This window comes from Parus major, chromosome 7 (genome assembly GCF_001522545.3).
Source record: "Parus major isolate Abel chromosome 7, Parus_major1.1, whole genome shotgun sequence".
Lineage (NCBI taxonomy): Eukaryota > Metazoa > Chordata > Aves > Passeriformes > Paridae > Parus > Parus major.
Genome location: NC_031776.1, coordinates 4902437 through 4918162, shown reverse-complemented (window position 1 = coordinate 4918162; position 15726 = coordinate 4902437). Strand labels below are relative to the sequence as shown.

General features: G+C 41.7%; 1 protein-coding gene across 5 annotated transcripts in view; it reads left to right on the top strand.

The window, feature by feature from the left end:
- The window catches only part of DIP2A (disco interacting protein 2 homolog A), a 73751-nt gene extending 59188 nt beyond the window's left edge, over positions 1-14563 (top strand). For 2 of the 5 annotated variants that reach the window (XM_033516021.1, XM_033516019.1), the window contains 18 exons: positions 547-661; positions 1783-1984; positions 2110-2219; positions 2349-2429; positions 3450-3573; positions 3843-3964; positions 4119-4230; positions 4448-4557; positions 4667-4797; positions 5303-5471; positions 6275-6445; positions 8570-8599; positions 9016-9077; positions 9242-9299; positions 9995-10069; positions 10661-10835; positions 12118-12241; positions 12566-14563. In XM_033516021.1, the coding sequence (XP_033371912.1) occupies positions 547-661; positions 1783-1984; positions 2110-2219; positions 2349-2429; positions 3450-3573; positions 3843-3964; positions 4119-4230; positions 4448-4557; positions 4667-4797; positions 5303-5471; positions 6275-6445; positions 8570-8599; positions 9016-9077; positions 9242-9299; positions 9995-10069; positions 10661-10835; positions 12118-12241; positions 12566-12818 (2224 nt within the window). In that variant the 3' untranslated portion in view covers positions 12819-14563. Of the gene's footprint in view, positions 1-546; positions 662-1546; positions 1634-1782; positions 1985-2109; positions 2220-2348; positions 2430-3449; positions 3574-3842; positions 3965-4118; positions 4231-4447; positions 4558-4666; positions 4798-5302; positions 5472-6274; positions 6446-8569; positions 8600-9015; positions 9078-9241; positions 9300-9994; positions 10070-10660; positions 10836-12117; positions 12242-12565 lie in introns of those variants that run through there. The other 3 variants (XM_033516020.1, XM_015635237.3, XR_001522871.3) reach the window with 3 other exon arrangements.
- The last annotated feature ends 1163 nt before the right edge of the window (positions 14564-15726 follow it).

Below are 15726 nucleotides of genomic sequence, written 5' to 3'. Positions count from 1 at the left end.
CCCTCAAAGATACAAACCTGTGTTGTACCACCAACCTGAGTGCCCTTCAGTGGTCCAGTGGAGATCAATGATAAGTGGAGTCTCTCAGGGTTCAGATTGGAGCTGATTGATTCAGTCCAGGCTGAGGCATTATTAATATTTTATCCTAGAAGAAGAAAGCCTAAAACTAAGGCAATTGCCCAATGGGAGTTAAGTATTTTTCAGTGGTCAGTAATTTGACATAGTTGTCTTCCAGAAGGGACATTGTATGTAGGGGCTACAAGTCTAGTGTGCATGATGGAGTTCTGTAGGCAATGTTTGCCCAGCCCCTACTTGTATGAAACTTGCCTATCAGACACGTGTGACATGGGTGACTGTAAATCCACCTGACCCCCTGCAGAAATGAATTACAGCAAGGAACCCACATGTGTTCTAAATTTTTCTGTGATTTTGTGATCATCTGGCATGAATAATGCTTGTGTGTGTGAAGAGGTTGCAGCCATTCCCATGTGATGGTAAGCCATGCTCTTGTTGCATCCTATCATTCTTCTGTCCTTTGTGTTTTAGGATAGCAGTGTTTTCTGTGCCCGTTTTGCATGATGATCGGATAGTGCTTGTGGCAGAGCAACGCCCTGACGCCTCAGAGGAGGATAGTTTTCAGTGGATGAGCAGGGTTCTACAGGTAGTCAGTCTGTCCTTTTCTCTTTCCAGGTGAATAAGGCTGATGCATGAAATGAGAATATTAGAGGGGTTTTTTTTCCACTAGCAAAACTTATCAGTGTAATCACAGTGAGCTGTAATAAGATAATTTTTTCAGGGTTGAGAATTAACAAAATTTTGTAAAATGTAAGACTTCCTTTCAGAATATTCTTTAACTTCCTGCTACCAGGATTCTCAAAGTCCTAAGGGTGATGGGTTTTGTTTGGGTTAATACTACATGTCTCTTCTGATTTCATACTGAGAGTTACCTCTGAAAATATTCATAACTATACTGCCAAGTTTATGAACAGCCCCAAAAGTTTTTTATCACTAACAACCTTATTCTAGATTTGCAACAAGAAGTATAAAAACTTTTTCCCTTAATTATTTTACTGTATTTGCTTGGGGATGAAGGACAGGAGGAAGGGGAACTGTGGTAGATCTGCATTTGCAGATTTTAGAATTAATCAGTTCTCAGGAAGTGAAAATGGGGAGATCAATTATGAAAGACTCTGGAGACAACTGAAGGGAGGGATCCAGAGAACAACTTAAAGGAAGTTTGCTCTTAAGAGTAAGGCAGTTGAGTAATACTGGTTTCTGTCTAATTTCACCTTTTTTATGTTTTTGGAGAGAATATCTGGTATTGGGAGAAAATATTTTTGTTTCTCTAAAGTGTCATAGCTAAAAGAGACACTTAAGATTTATGCAGCAAAGATGCTTCCCTCCTAAATTTTGTGACTTTTATGTTCTACCGTGCTTTTGTGATTGTGCCATACATGCTAAATTTGCTGTGATATAACTTTGGCTTTTGAAAATCTCTGCACTTTTTGCCCATTTTTAAGAGACTTTCCTAATCCCTGATGTGCAGGTGGCATCCCCTTGATAGAGGGCACAAGCAAAGTCCTGGGTCTGCTCCTGCTCCCATTGAAGTCATGGCACAGCTTCTATGAGTTCAGTGAGTGCAGAATTGGACCCTTTATTTGCAAATTGTGGTACAAGTAAAAATTTTAATGTTTTAAATGAATTGAATTCAAATTCTTGTTCTAGCTACATCCCAGTTGATAATGTGGAATGTTTTGTTGTTTTTTTTTAATTTCTGTGAAGGCAGTTGATAGCATTCACCAAGTAGGTGTGTACTGCCTTGCCTTGGTGCCAGCCAACACTTTGCCAAAGGCTCCACTCGGAGGAATTCATATTTCAGAAACGAAGCAGCGCTTTTTGGAGGGTGCTCTGCATCCTTGTAACGTCTTGATGTGTCCCCACACCTGTGTTACCAACCTGCCCAAGCCGCGGCAGAAACAGCCAGGTGAGGAAACCCGAGGATGTGCTGGTTCTGCCAGACCTGTGTTATACAGGGCACCTGCAGGCTGAAATGTTGCTTTTTCCTTCGGTTGTTTTTCCTCATTTTGCACTGTTCTTTTCAAAATGCAGATGTTGGTCCTGCATCAATGATTGTAGGAAACCTCGTAGCTGGCAAGAGGATTGCACAAGCCTCGGGGAGAGATGTTAGCCAGCTGGAGGACAATGACCAGGCAAGAAAGGTGACATTGGGGTCCTGGTATTATTAAATATTTTAATTAGCTTATTCAGAGTGACAGAAGACCAGCTGTGATACTCTGCTGAAAATAAACCTGGGGCACTTTGAGTGAATCCTTTTTCTTCCCTTTCAGTTCCTGTATTTAGCAGATGTTCTTCAGTGGCGAGCTCAGACAACTCCAGATCATCCACTCTTCCTTCTGTTGAATTCCAAGGTAAGATGCACTTTAGGTCATACTTGGAGATTAAGACCAAAACAAAAGATTATTGAGATTTTAAGAAAATTCCTTCTAGAAATCTTTTCCTGAAATGCTGCAGATTATTCTAATGAAGCAGACAAAAATTGCTGTAGTAAGCAGCATAAATTTTTCCACTTCTGGAATTTTATGTCTCATGTTTTATTCCACATCTGGAATTTCAATATGCATTCTGCCTAGCTTAAAACGTTGCAGTAGTTGCATTTTCTGCTGGACTACAATTTTTGTCATATGAATGGAAGCCATAGTTCTGTCTTCATTCCTGATCACAATGATTAACTATAAATCAGAAATGGAGGATTTCCTGATTAGAAGCTCTAGAGCCTAAGTAGAGAGCCCTTGGGACAGTTTTGAAGTGAAACTTTCCAGGAGCAGGGGATACTGATGCCTTGCCCTGGGCTAGGCTCTGCCCTCAGAAAGGATGGCACATAGAGTGACAGTAACAGCCCAGGGACAAATTGGATCTGCCTTGTGCTGTGCTGTACTGCAGACAGGAGTCTTCCAGAAAGTCTAGCAGCAGTCTTGGGGAAGTGAAGGATTTGTAGGTGTCATTCAGAATGGCAAAAGAGTTTAGGACATTAGTTCAAACTTTCTAACCTTTCTTTTGAGATTGTGCTTTAGAAAAATAACATGTTTCAACATCATTATTGTTGAACTGGTTTATTATCTCAGACTAAAGATTCTGAGGGAAGTTTTCTAGAATGAAGCAGCCCTTTCCCAGGTCACTTCAGGCAGGTTTTACTCTTGACACAGAGACTGTGCAGAAGGAAACACAAAACTTGGGCACAGAGAAATCACCTGTTGGTGAACACCTGTCTTAAATAGCTGAGGACTAATGAGCTACCTTGCTGTATGTCGGTGTTTTCACATGACTCCAGAAGAAACCCTTCTGGTTTATGCCTTTTCCTGTCAATATCCAAGTCACTGGGCTGCTGCTGTTCCTATAAAGGTTTCTGCTGTCACTTGTCTCCTGTGCAGGGTACTGTAGCCAGCACTGCCTCGTGCATCCAGCTGCACAAGAGGGCAGAGAGAGTGGCAGTCGCGCTCATGGAGAAGGGACGGCTGAACGTTGGTGACCATGTGGCCCTGGTTTACCCTCCAGGTAAAGCAACACACACAGCAAAACCCACAGTCATACAGCACAAGAAAAGAAGTTCTGTCCATTAATTGGATTGGAATAATTTTTTTGCTGGCTCTTAAATGCAAAACATTTTAAACTGAGTGTGGAACAGCCTGTTGATTTGAGGAGACACTTTGTGACAGATCTTTGTGTCTTAATAACAAAAATCAGTATGTATTTTGATTTTGGTGAAAGAGTTTGGCCTATTGATCTGATAAAAATGGCTTTAATTTCACAAATATCTTTTCCAGGAGTAGACTTGATAGCAACTTTCTATGGCTGCTTGTACGCTGGCTGTGTTCCCATCACTGTCCGCCCACCTCATCCACAGAACCTTGCTACCACTCTGCCCACTGTCAAAATGATTGTAGAGGTAGGTATGAGACATTCCTCTCCTTGTGCTTTATTTTGCTTTGTTTCCAATTATTTTCTTCATCTCTTCATCTTACTGGTTATCTCATCTGGATGCATATGGCATGACTTTGAGCATGCACTGGTTTTATCAATTAATGCTTTGTCTTTTGCAGGTCAGTAAGTCTGCATGTATATTGACCACCCAAGCTATAATGAAACTGCTCAGGTCTAAGGAGGCTGCAGCAGCTGTAGATATTAAAACGTGGCCCACTATTTTGGATACAGGTACGATAGCCAAAATGGAAATAGTTTGAAGAGTGATGTATTTATTTTGCTACACCACAACTGCGTGATTGAGTGGATGTGTTGTGCATTGCATTTAAATAGTTGTTCAGAAACTATAGGGGGGATCTGGTGATAATGCTGTAAGGAAACATTGTTTGTCCAGTGCCTGTTCCCCAAAATAATATGGTACTCTCCTCTATTTATGTATTTTAAATAGATGATATGCCTAAAAAGAAGCTGGCTAATGTTTTCAGACCTACATCTCCAGATATGTTAGCATACTTGGACTTCAGCGTGTCTACTACTGGTATATTAGCAGGAGTAAAGGTACAGTAACAAGAGATAATCATGTTTTGTTCTTTTACATTGATAAAGAAATATGTAAAACCCTTTTTCTAGAAGAAGGTTTCTGAGAGGTCCTGTTTTCCTCTTGCAGATGTCACACGCAGCTACAAGTGCCTTATGCCGCTCGATAAAGCTCCAGTGTGAGCTGTACCCATCCCGACAGATTGCCATTTGTCTGGACCCCTACTGTGGCTTGGGCTTTGCACTGTGGTGCTTGTGCAGGTATTGCTCTGGAGCTCTGGGTCTCCTCACGTGTGCCCAGCCTTCTCTGGAACCCCAGGGGATGGACATGGCTGAAACTGTCAAAGAAAGCCAAATTAGCCTTTTTATCAGCAGTTCAGAAAACATCTTTTGTGATAACAAAATCCATTTAAGTCAGTTGTTACATGAGTAACTTCAGGTTTGCAAGTGGAATTAATTTGATACCAAATTCAAGGAAGAAAAGGACTTCACTGTCTGTTTCACATTAAGTAAATCCTTTTAAAGTCTTTCAAGATTAAGCAATCCTTTTAAACAAGACCTTTAAGGTGTTCACTGCAAGATTGGTATGCAGTAAGAAATACTGCTAAAGGAAGCAATTAAATGTTTCTTAAAAGGAGTGAATCTTGACTTGATTCAACCAGATACCAACTCTAATGCAGCACATCTGCTATTTTTTTGCCTTTTACAACATGTCATATGCATTAATTAATTGAATTTTCATGTTCCTGTTGCTTTCTCTGCCCAGTATATATTCAGGTCACCAGTCCATCCTGGTGCCTCCTCTGGAGCTGGAGAGCAATGTGTCCCTGTGGTTGTCTGCTGTCAGCCAGTACAAAGTGCGTGTCACCTTCTGCTCGTACTCCGTGATGGAGATATGCACCAAAGGCCTCGGGACACAGACCGATGTTCTCCGGGTGAGTGGGCTTCATTTTCCCACATACTGACAGAAACACACGTGAATCTTTCTAAAAACACTTCATTTTGGCTTGGAGAAGATGAGGTTTTAAGTGTTCCCATGAGAGCCTTCCATTATGACTTGATTTTCAGGGAGTATTGAGACTGCTGGAAGATTCAGCTTCCACGTTTCTGGTGGAGGAAAAAAAGAAGTCTTGTATTTTCAGTTTTAGTTATTTGTGCAAACTCTGTGCTGCTGGATGTTTTTGAGATTCTGGGCAAAATACATAGCAAGCCTGTCAGTTTATTTGTGTCTGAGACAAGAAAAAAGCCCAACACCAAACAAAAAAATCCCAGACAAAACACACACCAACAGAAGGAAAAATGGTGAGCTTTAAAGTTCTTTCCTTCCCCCTCAAAGCATATGCTGTATGATTCTTCGATTCCTGACATCAAATACACTCTAATACATCTATTTATTTCTGGGGGAAACCTCTCTGCTCAGATTTAATTTTCTTAAAGAGGAAGGAGCATTCTCACAGCTGTTCATGTTGAGAGGAGCTGATGATGTCTGTGACACCTAAACTGTGCAGTGCTGGGAGCCAGCAGTCTCTGGTGAGCCCAGCCCTGTGGCAAAATCTTGAGGGATTTTCAGCTCAAAATGGTGAATGTGCATTGCAGCTACACAACATCTGTAGTGTTAATCCAGTTCATGTCTTACTCTGGTGCTTTCAAAGCCATTCTGTTGTAAAATACCTTGGTTTATTTCTAGAATTGCTGCCTTTGAAGTTAAAATGTTTGTTCTCTCCTCCTGCCCTCGCAGATGAAGGGGGTTAACCTGTCCTGTGTGCGCACCTGCATGGTGGTGGCAGAGGAGAGACCGAGGATCACCCTCACCCAGTCTTTCTCCAAGTTGTTCAAAGACCTGGGCCTCTCTGCTCGTGCAGTGAGCACCACCTTTGGGTGCAGGGTCAACGTAGCAATTTGCTTACAGGTGAGGCTGAACTGCTTGTTCCTTACACAGAATCTCTGGGAACTTGGTAGAAAATCATCTTCAGCTGAATGGATTTCTTTTTCTAATGAACTAGAGCTCCACTGCTTGCTTGCTTCATCACCAAGTGAAATTAAGCATTTTAATAACATTTTTAATATGGTATTGATTATGATAATTTCACTTTTCTATACTAGTTGACCAATTGATTTACTTTCCTAATCCAGAGGGTCAGTACTAAGAAACTGGTTTCCTTCCTACTATGCAAGAGAAGCATTAAATAAACAGCTTCCTGTTCATTAATATTACATGTTACAAGCAGTGCTCTTTCTGTTTCTGTGTGATTCAGATTTTGTCTTGTGTATAATGTGGAATTAAACAGAAGACAGAATTTCACAAATAAGATCCAGGAAAACTGACAGAGTTGGCAGGGTTTTTTTTATTTTTAAAGATCCCAAATGAGTAATAGGAGCATGCAAATATTTTTGTCTCACCTTGCGTGGACAAAAAAAAAAGTTGGACTGTTTTTTTACTTAAAAGTGTGAAATTGGAAGCTTTGAGAGGGAGGATATGCCCATAAAGTACTTGGTCATGCTTCATAGTCTGGAGATAATGACATGCTGTGGGCCTCTGATAGTTTAGTATTCAGCTGATAATAATCTTTTATGTGTAATTTAACCAAAGGAAGTCTAATTTTTCTTAACAAGGTATTTATTTTCCAGTCAGGAGATTTTTTAAAAATATATACATTATATACATATATTATGTATATATTTATATATACAAAAATACATATTCCAACACTTACCTGAAAAATCAGGTGTTAAGTAAGCATGGACCAGAAAATTGGAAAGCACCCTGAAGTTTGGAGGGTGCTTGATTTAGTAAACAATGAGCTCAGGTTTCAGATGAGGCAGTAGCTTTGTATGTGGACAGCATCTTAGGGGGCACATGGATTAAGTATGTGTAATTGTAAATTTAATTTCCAATTTTATTGGTATGGATTACAGTTAATAAAATAGGATTCTGTGAAAATTGCTACTGTACTTCTGCAAAACTTTGTTTTTCTTTTTTTTTTTTCCTTCCTGGTGCCCACTAGATGAAGAAAAGCTTTTTCAACTCTCAGAATATATTAGAGTGTTCTAGGTTTCCTACAAGAAAGATAAGTTACTTAAATATGTTGCCATTTACAGTTGTTTTCTTAGTTTCTATAGTTTCTTTCACAATTAAAGGAGAAAGGATTTTTAACAAGATCAAGCTAAATGGTTATCAAGAAATAACTTCAGAGTGATTTTATGAATCAATACGTGGAAAACCAGTAAGGATACACACGAAATCAAGAAGACTGCAAATTCAGATTTTAAATTCATTGAATACAGCATTTCAGCTCCTAAGTGTGAAATAATAGCTTTCCAAATTTCCTATGTAAATAGAAATTTCAAAAGCCAGTTTGGGATAAAGGGGTAGGAAACAGTTTTTCTGCAGAATACTTAATGGCAACATGAAAAGTACTCCAAAAAAAACCTGGTGAGGAATGCAGGACTGCTGAGCAGTTAAGTTTCCTTTCATTTTATGCCTTTTTCATCTCTGTTTTCCATTCTTGAGCCCCTTTTTAGTGGAGAGATTTTCTACTCCTTTCCCCCCATTCTTCCAAAGTGATACCTCCATATTTTAATTGGATTACACTTTTTTTAATTGGATTTAAATGAATGTTAATTAATGACCTAACTTGTATCAAAAGCTTAAAAATTAGCAGGCAGATAAATACATGTCTTCCAACCCTGCTGATCTGGCTCACTGAGAAGGTGTTTCTGAAGCTGCAAACAGTCTTACAGAGGGAGAAGGGATTTATTGTAAAGCAATGTATGAGTTGCTGTAGCCCTCTTTTGTTCATGATCTGAGACTTGCATGTTTCCAAAAGAACTACCTAAAAGTGCCAAGCTCTTAAATAATCTGAAATGGAAATTTTCTTTTCATTCTTAAACAGTGTAAGTTTTGTTTTCTGTCTTACTGTGTGTATCTTATGTTTCCAGTGCCTCTTTGTTTGTATTTTCCTTTTTTCCCCTTTCTCTCTGTTTCCCACACTTTGATGGCCTCTGTTACTTCTGTTTGTGGTCCTGCTGTCAGCCAAACAGGCTGGGCAAGCTGGCTGAACAGGTATAGTGATGCATGTGTGCTTGTCACGTCCTAAAGTCCATCTGGTTCTGCAGTGGTAGAGACTAGGCCCACACAGTTTTGTGCTTACATCCTTTTGCACTGGCTATACGGGTTTTAGAGCAGGTGCTTACTCAAATTAAATCCTAAAAGCTGGATATTAAATTTTAAAAATTTGCAAATTTAGACTTACCTGTAATGCATACTTGACTTGTGCATTCATTGACTGATTCCATAGAAAGCAAAGGCTCTTCAGTAGTCACTGTAGAAAGGGGGGCTACTTTATTTCTTGTACATTAGGGAAGTGCTATGTAAGTGTCAGTAAAAAGGGAGAGAAATTTGTGAATTTATGTGGCTATGAGAATGAAAGCAGGGTGTTGTAGCTTCTGTTGAATTTGTTTCTTCCACCTTATTCTTAGGGAACAGCAGGACCAGATCCAACAACAGTCTATGTAGATATGAGAGCACTTCGACACGACAGGTACAGTACATCTTTTGACTCCCTTAAATGCTACAGTCATTATCATATCTTAGGCAGCAGATGGGAGAAAATTCCCTGAGAGAAAATGGGAAAAAAAATTTAAAAAATCCTAGCCTCCAATTGTTCTTAAAGTCTTGTACAAATGTATCCTCTTATTTTCTCAGGGTGCGTTTGGTAGAGAGAGGTTCTCCACACAGTCTGCCACTTATGGAGTCTGGGAAGGTGAGAGACTGAGTGTGATCCTTCCTCCTCACAGAATCATGGAGTGGTTTGGGTTGGAAAGGACTTTAAAGCTCATCTCATTCCAGTTCCTGTCTGCCATGGGTTGGGGGACACCTTCCACTATCCCAGGTTGCTCTAAGCCCCATCCAACCTGGCTGGCCTTGGACATTTCCAGGGGTAAGGTAGCCACAGCTTCTCTGGACAGCCTGTGCCAGGGCTTCATCACCCTCACAGGGGAGAATTTCTTCCCAATATCTACTCCAAACCTCCTCTTTCAGATTTGAGCATTATGACACTCTTTATGTCCTCATGGCCTTCACCTGGGCAGGGAGCTGCATCACCTGGATAAAGCATATGTGGGATGAGCTTGGCTTATCAGTACCTGTCCAGGAGAACAGTTTATGACCAAGTAGTTAAAGTGAAGCCAGGTGCATGACATGAAACAATAGGTTAAATTTGTACCACCAAAACAAATCTGAGGCCTTCATATGAAGGGCATTTTCTAGGTATGAAGCCAACGCTGCAAAACAGCTGCTCAGAGTTAAAATTATTTAACAAGTTAACAGTGATAGGAAGAGATGGTTGGTATCTGTGGTGCAGAAAGAAGTAGTAAGAGAAGCACAGACTCTTGACTTCTGATTAACTTTTATATTGATGAATTCATTTTTTTAACTTCTGTTTGCTTCTTATTTGAGATTCTTCCGGGAGTAAAGGTCATCATAGCACACACAGAAACCAAGGGACCTCTGGGAGACTCGCATTTGGGAGAGGTAAAGGTTTGGTTCTGTTGTACTGGGTTTATCAGCAGTGATGTGATACATCAGTACCTCCTGTTAGATAAATGCCTTCCTTCCCCTGAGTGGGATGGCCCGGATGAGGCTGGTGTGGCACGTGAATGAACCCCACAGAGAGCTTGCAGTGTGTGCATTGCTGCACATGTGGCTGCACATGTGGCTGCACAGCACCAGGTGAGACCAGGGCACAAGTCTGTGTCTGCCTCGCAGCTAGAGCAGGTAGGGATGTACTCCCATCAGGGGGCAGCAGCAGTAGGTAACTTGCTGCTTGGTTTAACCTTTGTTTTATAGGCATCTTTTTGTTGTGTAATAAGATGCCCAGCTAATCCGTTAGCTTTCCTGTAAGCCAAATGCCTGGTTCATTTTTTTATGGCCTTTACCATCCCCCAATTACATGTAAATAAAACTCCTTTTCTCTGGTCAGAAGTTAATTATTTAAATAAAACTGGCATTTTGGAGCAGTCAAAATCGTCAGTGAAATGGATCTTTCAAATCAATTAACCATGCAGTCTGTGTCTGGCAAAATAACCGATGTTTATTCCAGTTTGGATTTGGTCTGTCCCCTAGATATGGGTGAGTAGCCCACACAATGCCACTGGTTACTACACAGTGTATGGAGAAGAAGCACTGCATGCTGATCATTTCACTGCTCGCCTGAGCTTTGGGGACACTCAAACCATGTGGGCTCGCACCGGCTACCTGGGTTTCCTGCGCAGGACAGAGCTGACAGATGCCAGTGGAGGTGAGAGGAAACACCTGGACCTCCAGGGGCACTTGTGTGAGGGGAAGCTGAGCCAGCAAAGGCTGGGCAGTTTGGAAAATTTATGCTGATTTCCATCACAGAAGACTCCTGAATTAAGGAGCAGATGTTCTGTCATTCATTTGACACGACACCAGTGATTTTGCAGTCTTTCAGAAGTTAAAGATCCTAGAGGAGAAACTTTCCAGTATAGAAAATAAAGTTAATCTTGGGGGTTTTTTGAACTAAGCCAAGATGTCTAAACTTGGGAAAAGTTTATCTTCCATCTGCTCTGTTTTCTGTTGAGACAGAATACAAAGTAGATATAGCTCTTGATAATCATGTATTTAAAACATAAATCTCTGAACATTCTAAGGGGTTTGATTACTTATAACTTAGTAACAAATGTATATTGCTGGTTTTCTGTGATTGGACTTGAATGATGGTGTCTACATGAATAGTGGCAGTGTCCTGACTGCTGCCACTGAATGGTAATAACAAGTTTCTGTACCTTGCAGCTTTCTGAATAATCACAGAGATTTTTATCACCAGGGAACAATATCAGTTGTCCTTGAGTTTTTGAGAGGCTTTGTGCAGTGAATTAACATACAGTATATATGAAATGCAGCTTCCCAGCGTGATTCTTGCCTCCAGTGACACAACTGAGCAAGACTATAAAACACTAAACCAAGAAAAACCAAAATTGAACTGAACAGAGTTACAAGGATAAATGTGGAGAGTGTGTCCTTCAGGTAGGGTCTAGCAGAGCTTTGCTTATTTAACCTGGCAAAGCTGAGGCTGAGGAGACGACAGAGTTGTTCTTACTGTGTGAACTTGGGAGCTTAAGAAGCTGTGTAGAATTTTTCTGGCATGAGGACAAGTGGGTATAAACTGGTGTTAAAAAGAAAAAAAAAGAAGTTAAATTTGGGAATTTGGAAAAGTGGTTGTGTAGGTCAGAGAAGAAAAGTTCTCTGGTAAGAGTAGTAGAACAAAAAGATGCTTTAACGGTGGGTATTGCTTCTGTTTATGAACAGAGGTTACATTACTTGAGAGAAAGGACAGAACTGGATGACCCAGAAATTTTTTTCATTGTGGTTTCAGTTGCTTGGAGTCATAGGCAGAAGTGCTACATGAGCTCTTCATTCTCTCCAAATGCTAGAGCTTGTATTATAGACTCTCCTAGGAAGCACTGGGAACATCTTAGAACGTCAGGAATCAGCACTTACAAGTGACCGTGTTTGTCCTGTAGAGGTGATGATGTTGAAATGTGTGTGCTGTGTTGCAGAGAGGCATGATGCCTTGTATGTGGTGGGCTCTTTGGATGAAACACTGGAGCTCAGAGGAATGAGGTACCACCCCATCGACATAGAAACCTCTGTAATCAGAGCACATAAGAGCATTGCAGAATGGTAAGAACCACAGCATTATTCTTCTGTATCATTTTATTTCTTCTGAAGCAGAAGAACTTGTAACTTCCTCGGGTGTGTTGGAATATACACATGGGTGTGGTAAACACATCTCAAGGATTTCATGGATGATTTCTTCTCACATGTATTATTCCAAATTGGCCCTCATGAGTTATGTGTATCATTGGCTGTAGGTCCTCTCCAGCCTCTAAGCCTTCAGCTTTAGTTGTAAGCTTTGGGAGGTCTTGTCTTTCTTTCAATCATCTCTTTTAATAACTTGTCTAGGTGGGTTTTTCTCCCCAATTAACACGTGTGTCCTGCCAACAGTGCTGTGTTTACTTGGACAAACCTGCTGGTGGTGGTGGTGGAGCTGGAAGGCTCAGAGCAGGAAGCACTGGATCTGGTCGCGCTGGTGACAAACGTGGTCCTGGAAGAGCATTATCTAATTGTTGGTGTTGTGGTCATCGTGGATCCTGGGGTCATTCCCATCAACTCCCGTGGCGAGAAGCAGCGGATGCACTTGAGAGATGGATTTTTAGCTGATCAGCTGGATCCTATTTATGTTGCCTACAACATGTGAAAACAGCAAACCACATCAAGGCTAAAGCACCAAAATCCAAGGGGCTTTCCTCATAATAACATTGGAATCCATGCTCTTGTTTTTAAAAGCTGTTGAAGACCTTAGGAAAATGGAGATACTTCTCTTTACATACAGCCCTTCATCTCCAAGATTGCATTTGCTCTCATAAACTCATTGTAAAAGTCACAGCTGTCTTAGGATGGAGAGTTTACTGGAATTCCTGAAGGAAGCTTATTAGAACTATCATGGACCAATTTTATTTGGGGGGGAAGGGGCAGAGGGGAGAGAATAATTATGAATGTCAGTACTTGATGCACTGCATAAAAGGACATAGAGTGGGGTGGGGAGAGAACACCAGCTGTGAGGAGGACTCGTGGAAACAGCACCCAAAGTCGTGAGTAACCATCCAGAGTTCACCTTCCATGGGACTGCAGTATATTGGCAGTATCGGGGTTGGGGCATATCCTTCAACATTGCACACACCTCTACCACATTCTCTACTGAAAGGAATTTTGCACATATTTGAGATTTTAAAATAGAGCATTTTTATTTTAAAGCAGTGACTCATCCCTATTCAGAAGAAGCCAACCCATTCCAGTCCTGGATTCACTGTAACAGTTATGCTGCTGTTCAGCTTTTTTGTACCAAGCAAAAACAAATACTGTAACAAGGTTACTTATGGTGCCATGCTGGACTCTGAAATGCTATAAACTTTATAATAAAATATAAAGTAATACCCAGTTTTAACCACTTGATGCAGGAGCCTTCAGTGCTCTTGCTCTTCTAACTCTATATCAAAGTTGCTTGTTCTCATAGTGTCAGCTGTTCATTCCTGCCCTGCATAATGCCAAGGATTTGAAAATCCATTCCAAAGCCACTCTGAATGATTTGTATAAATGTTTACAAAGCGTAGGCTTACAAAGTGTTTTCCCTGAATATTCTGTGCTAAAACTTGAAATAGTAACTCTTTTTTCCCCACCATCTAAAAACCTATTCAGTGTTAGTTAGCTTGAGCTGCTGTGGTACAAATTTCCTTTTTTTCTTTGGGACTGTATTTAAACTCTTTTGTTTGGGCTAAAATATCCAGTTGGTTGAGTCACAGTTGGACTAATTAAGGTTTTGAAGCTTCTGCCTGATCTAATACTGCAGTGAACCTAATGCTGAAAGAGAATATGAAGTTATTAAAATAATTCTGTGTTTGAAGGTAGGCACAAGATTAGTAAATAATTATTTTTATAGATTTCTTAAAGAGAGCTACATAAATTTTTTTTAATAATGCACAAGTTTGCAAAAGAGCCAGTTTATTCTGCAAGGCAATTCTGCCTGGATCAGTGCCTAAGAACGATGGATGTCAATCCCCTTATAGATCAGATTTATCCACGGTCAGATAAGCTCTGAAATCTTCAAGAAACAGCTCTCCTTTATAGTAGTTATGGGCCCTGATGGTGTTTACCTGTGGTGTATAATACAGCTGCATACTCTGACTGTAATTATGTACAGAACTTGTGTAACTTATTGTTTGAGTCCAGCAGCCTCCAGCAGCAGGCTGTGGGACACCCCTCCTACCGAAACAGCTGGCAAAAGGAGACAAGTCCCTAACCCCCAGTTCCATGTTGTAGTTTTTTAGCAAATAAAGCATTGTAAGACTTTTGTATTGAGATACTGATGAAAGTGATACAAGTTGCCTTGTAAAGTAAATCTTAAAACAAAAAGCTTATTAAACATTTCAAAACAGCTCTCGCCAATCTGACTTGATCAGTGTTGAAACTTAAGCTGTTAGGTCAAAACCTTGACGTAGCACAGTTCTCACTCATATTACAGACAGTTTAATGCATTAAGAGCTTTTTCTGCAAAGCTTCACTGCAATTGCTTTGCAGGTAAAGCAGTTGTAAAGCTTGGATGGTCCTGAATTTCCTGTTTTGAACCTCTGCCAGGCTGCAATGCTGTTGTCACTGTGTCACACCTGACATCACTGCCATGGGGCCGGCAGGGCACGGCTGTTAAGATATCACTGCCATGGCACAACTAAGCAGCTGCTCCAGGCATGGCCGAGCCTTTCCAGGGCCTCTGAGCTCCAGGCACAGACTGGCCATGGCCCTGCTTGGCTTGCAGCCACACGTCCACTGAAGTTTATGCCCTTGGAAAACATTGCAGAAGGCACCAGCTGGACAGAAGGAGACCTGATGCCGGATCCAGGCTGATGACTGCCAGGGAGAAATTACCAGCTGAAAAGGAAAAGCACAAGCAGAAGCAGCAGGACCAGGATGATGCCCTCCAGCAACTTCAGCAGCCTGACCCACAGCAGCCACTGCACTACCAAAATTCTCCGAAACTGTCAGGGTAAGAAGGTCCTATCTCCAGGCTCACCCTTTGGGTCAGTAAGTCCTGCGGGCCCCTGTGTCCCCTGGGGAGGAATGATGAGAATGAAGAGGGGCTGTTGGGTGTGAGAAGGGTTGGGAAGGGCGAGGGCCGTACTCACAGGATCGCCTCGAGGACCAAGGATGCCCTGGAAAACAACAGCTCAGGAGGTGAAGATGTCCCTGCCAGCCAGGGGAGTTAGGATGGGATGGAATGGAATGGGGTGGGGTGGTGTGGCAGCTCCAGCCAAAGCAAGGGCGGACAGTACACTTTCTGTGGGATACACACACAGTCCCTCGTGGCCCACATGCGCTGGGCACCCAGGCTGGGCCGGCGTTGTTTTGTTATTTCCATTAACGGCGGAAACCACACGCCTGGACTTTGGGGTGCACGGAGGCGGCACAGCCGCTTTAGGGGCTGGCGCTGTTACCCAAAGGGACGGGACGGCTGTCGGGGTCTGTGGGGGGATGGCGCTCCTGGGGAAGCGAGCGCGGCCGCTGTGCCGGGGGCAGAAAGGCGGGACGGGAGGGGCCGAGCCCCGGCCGCTGGC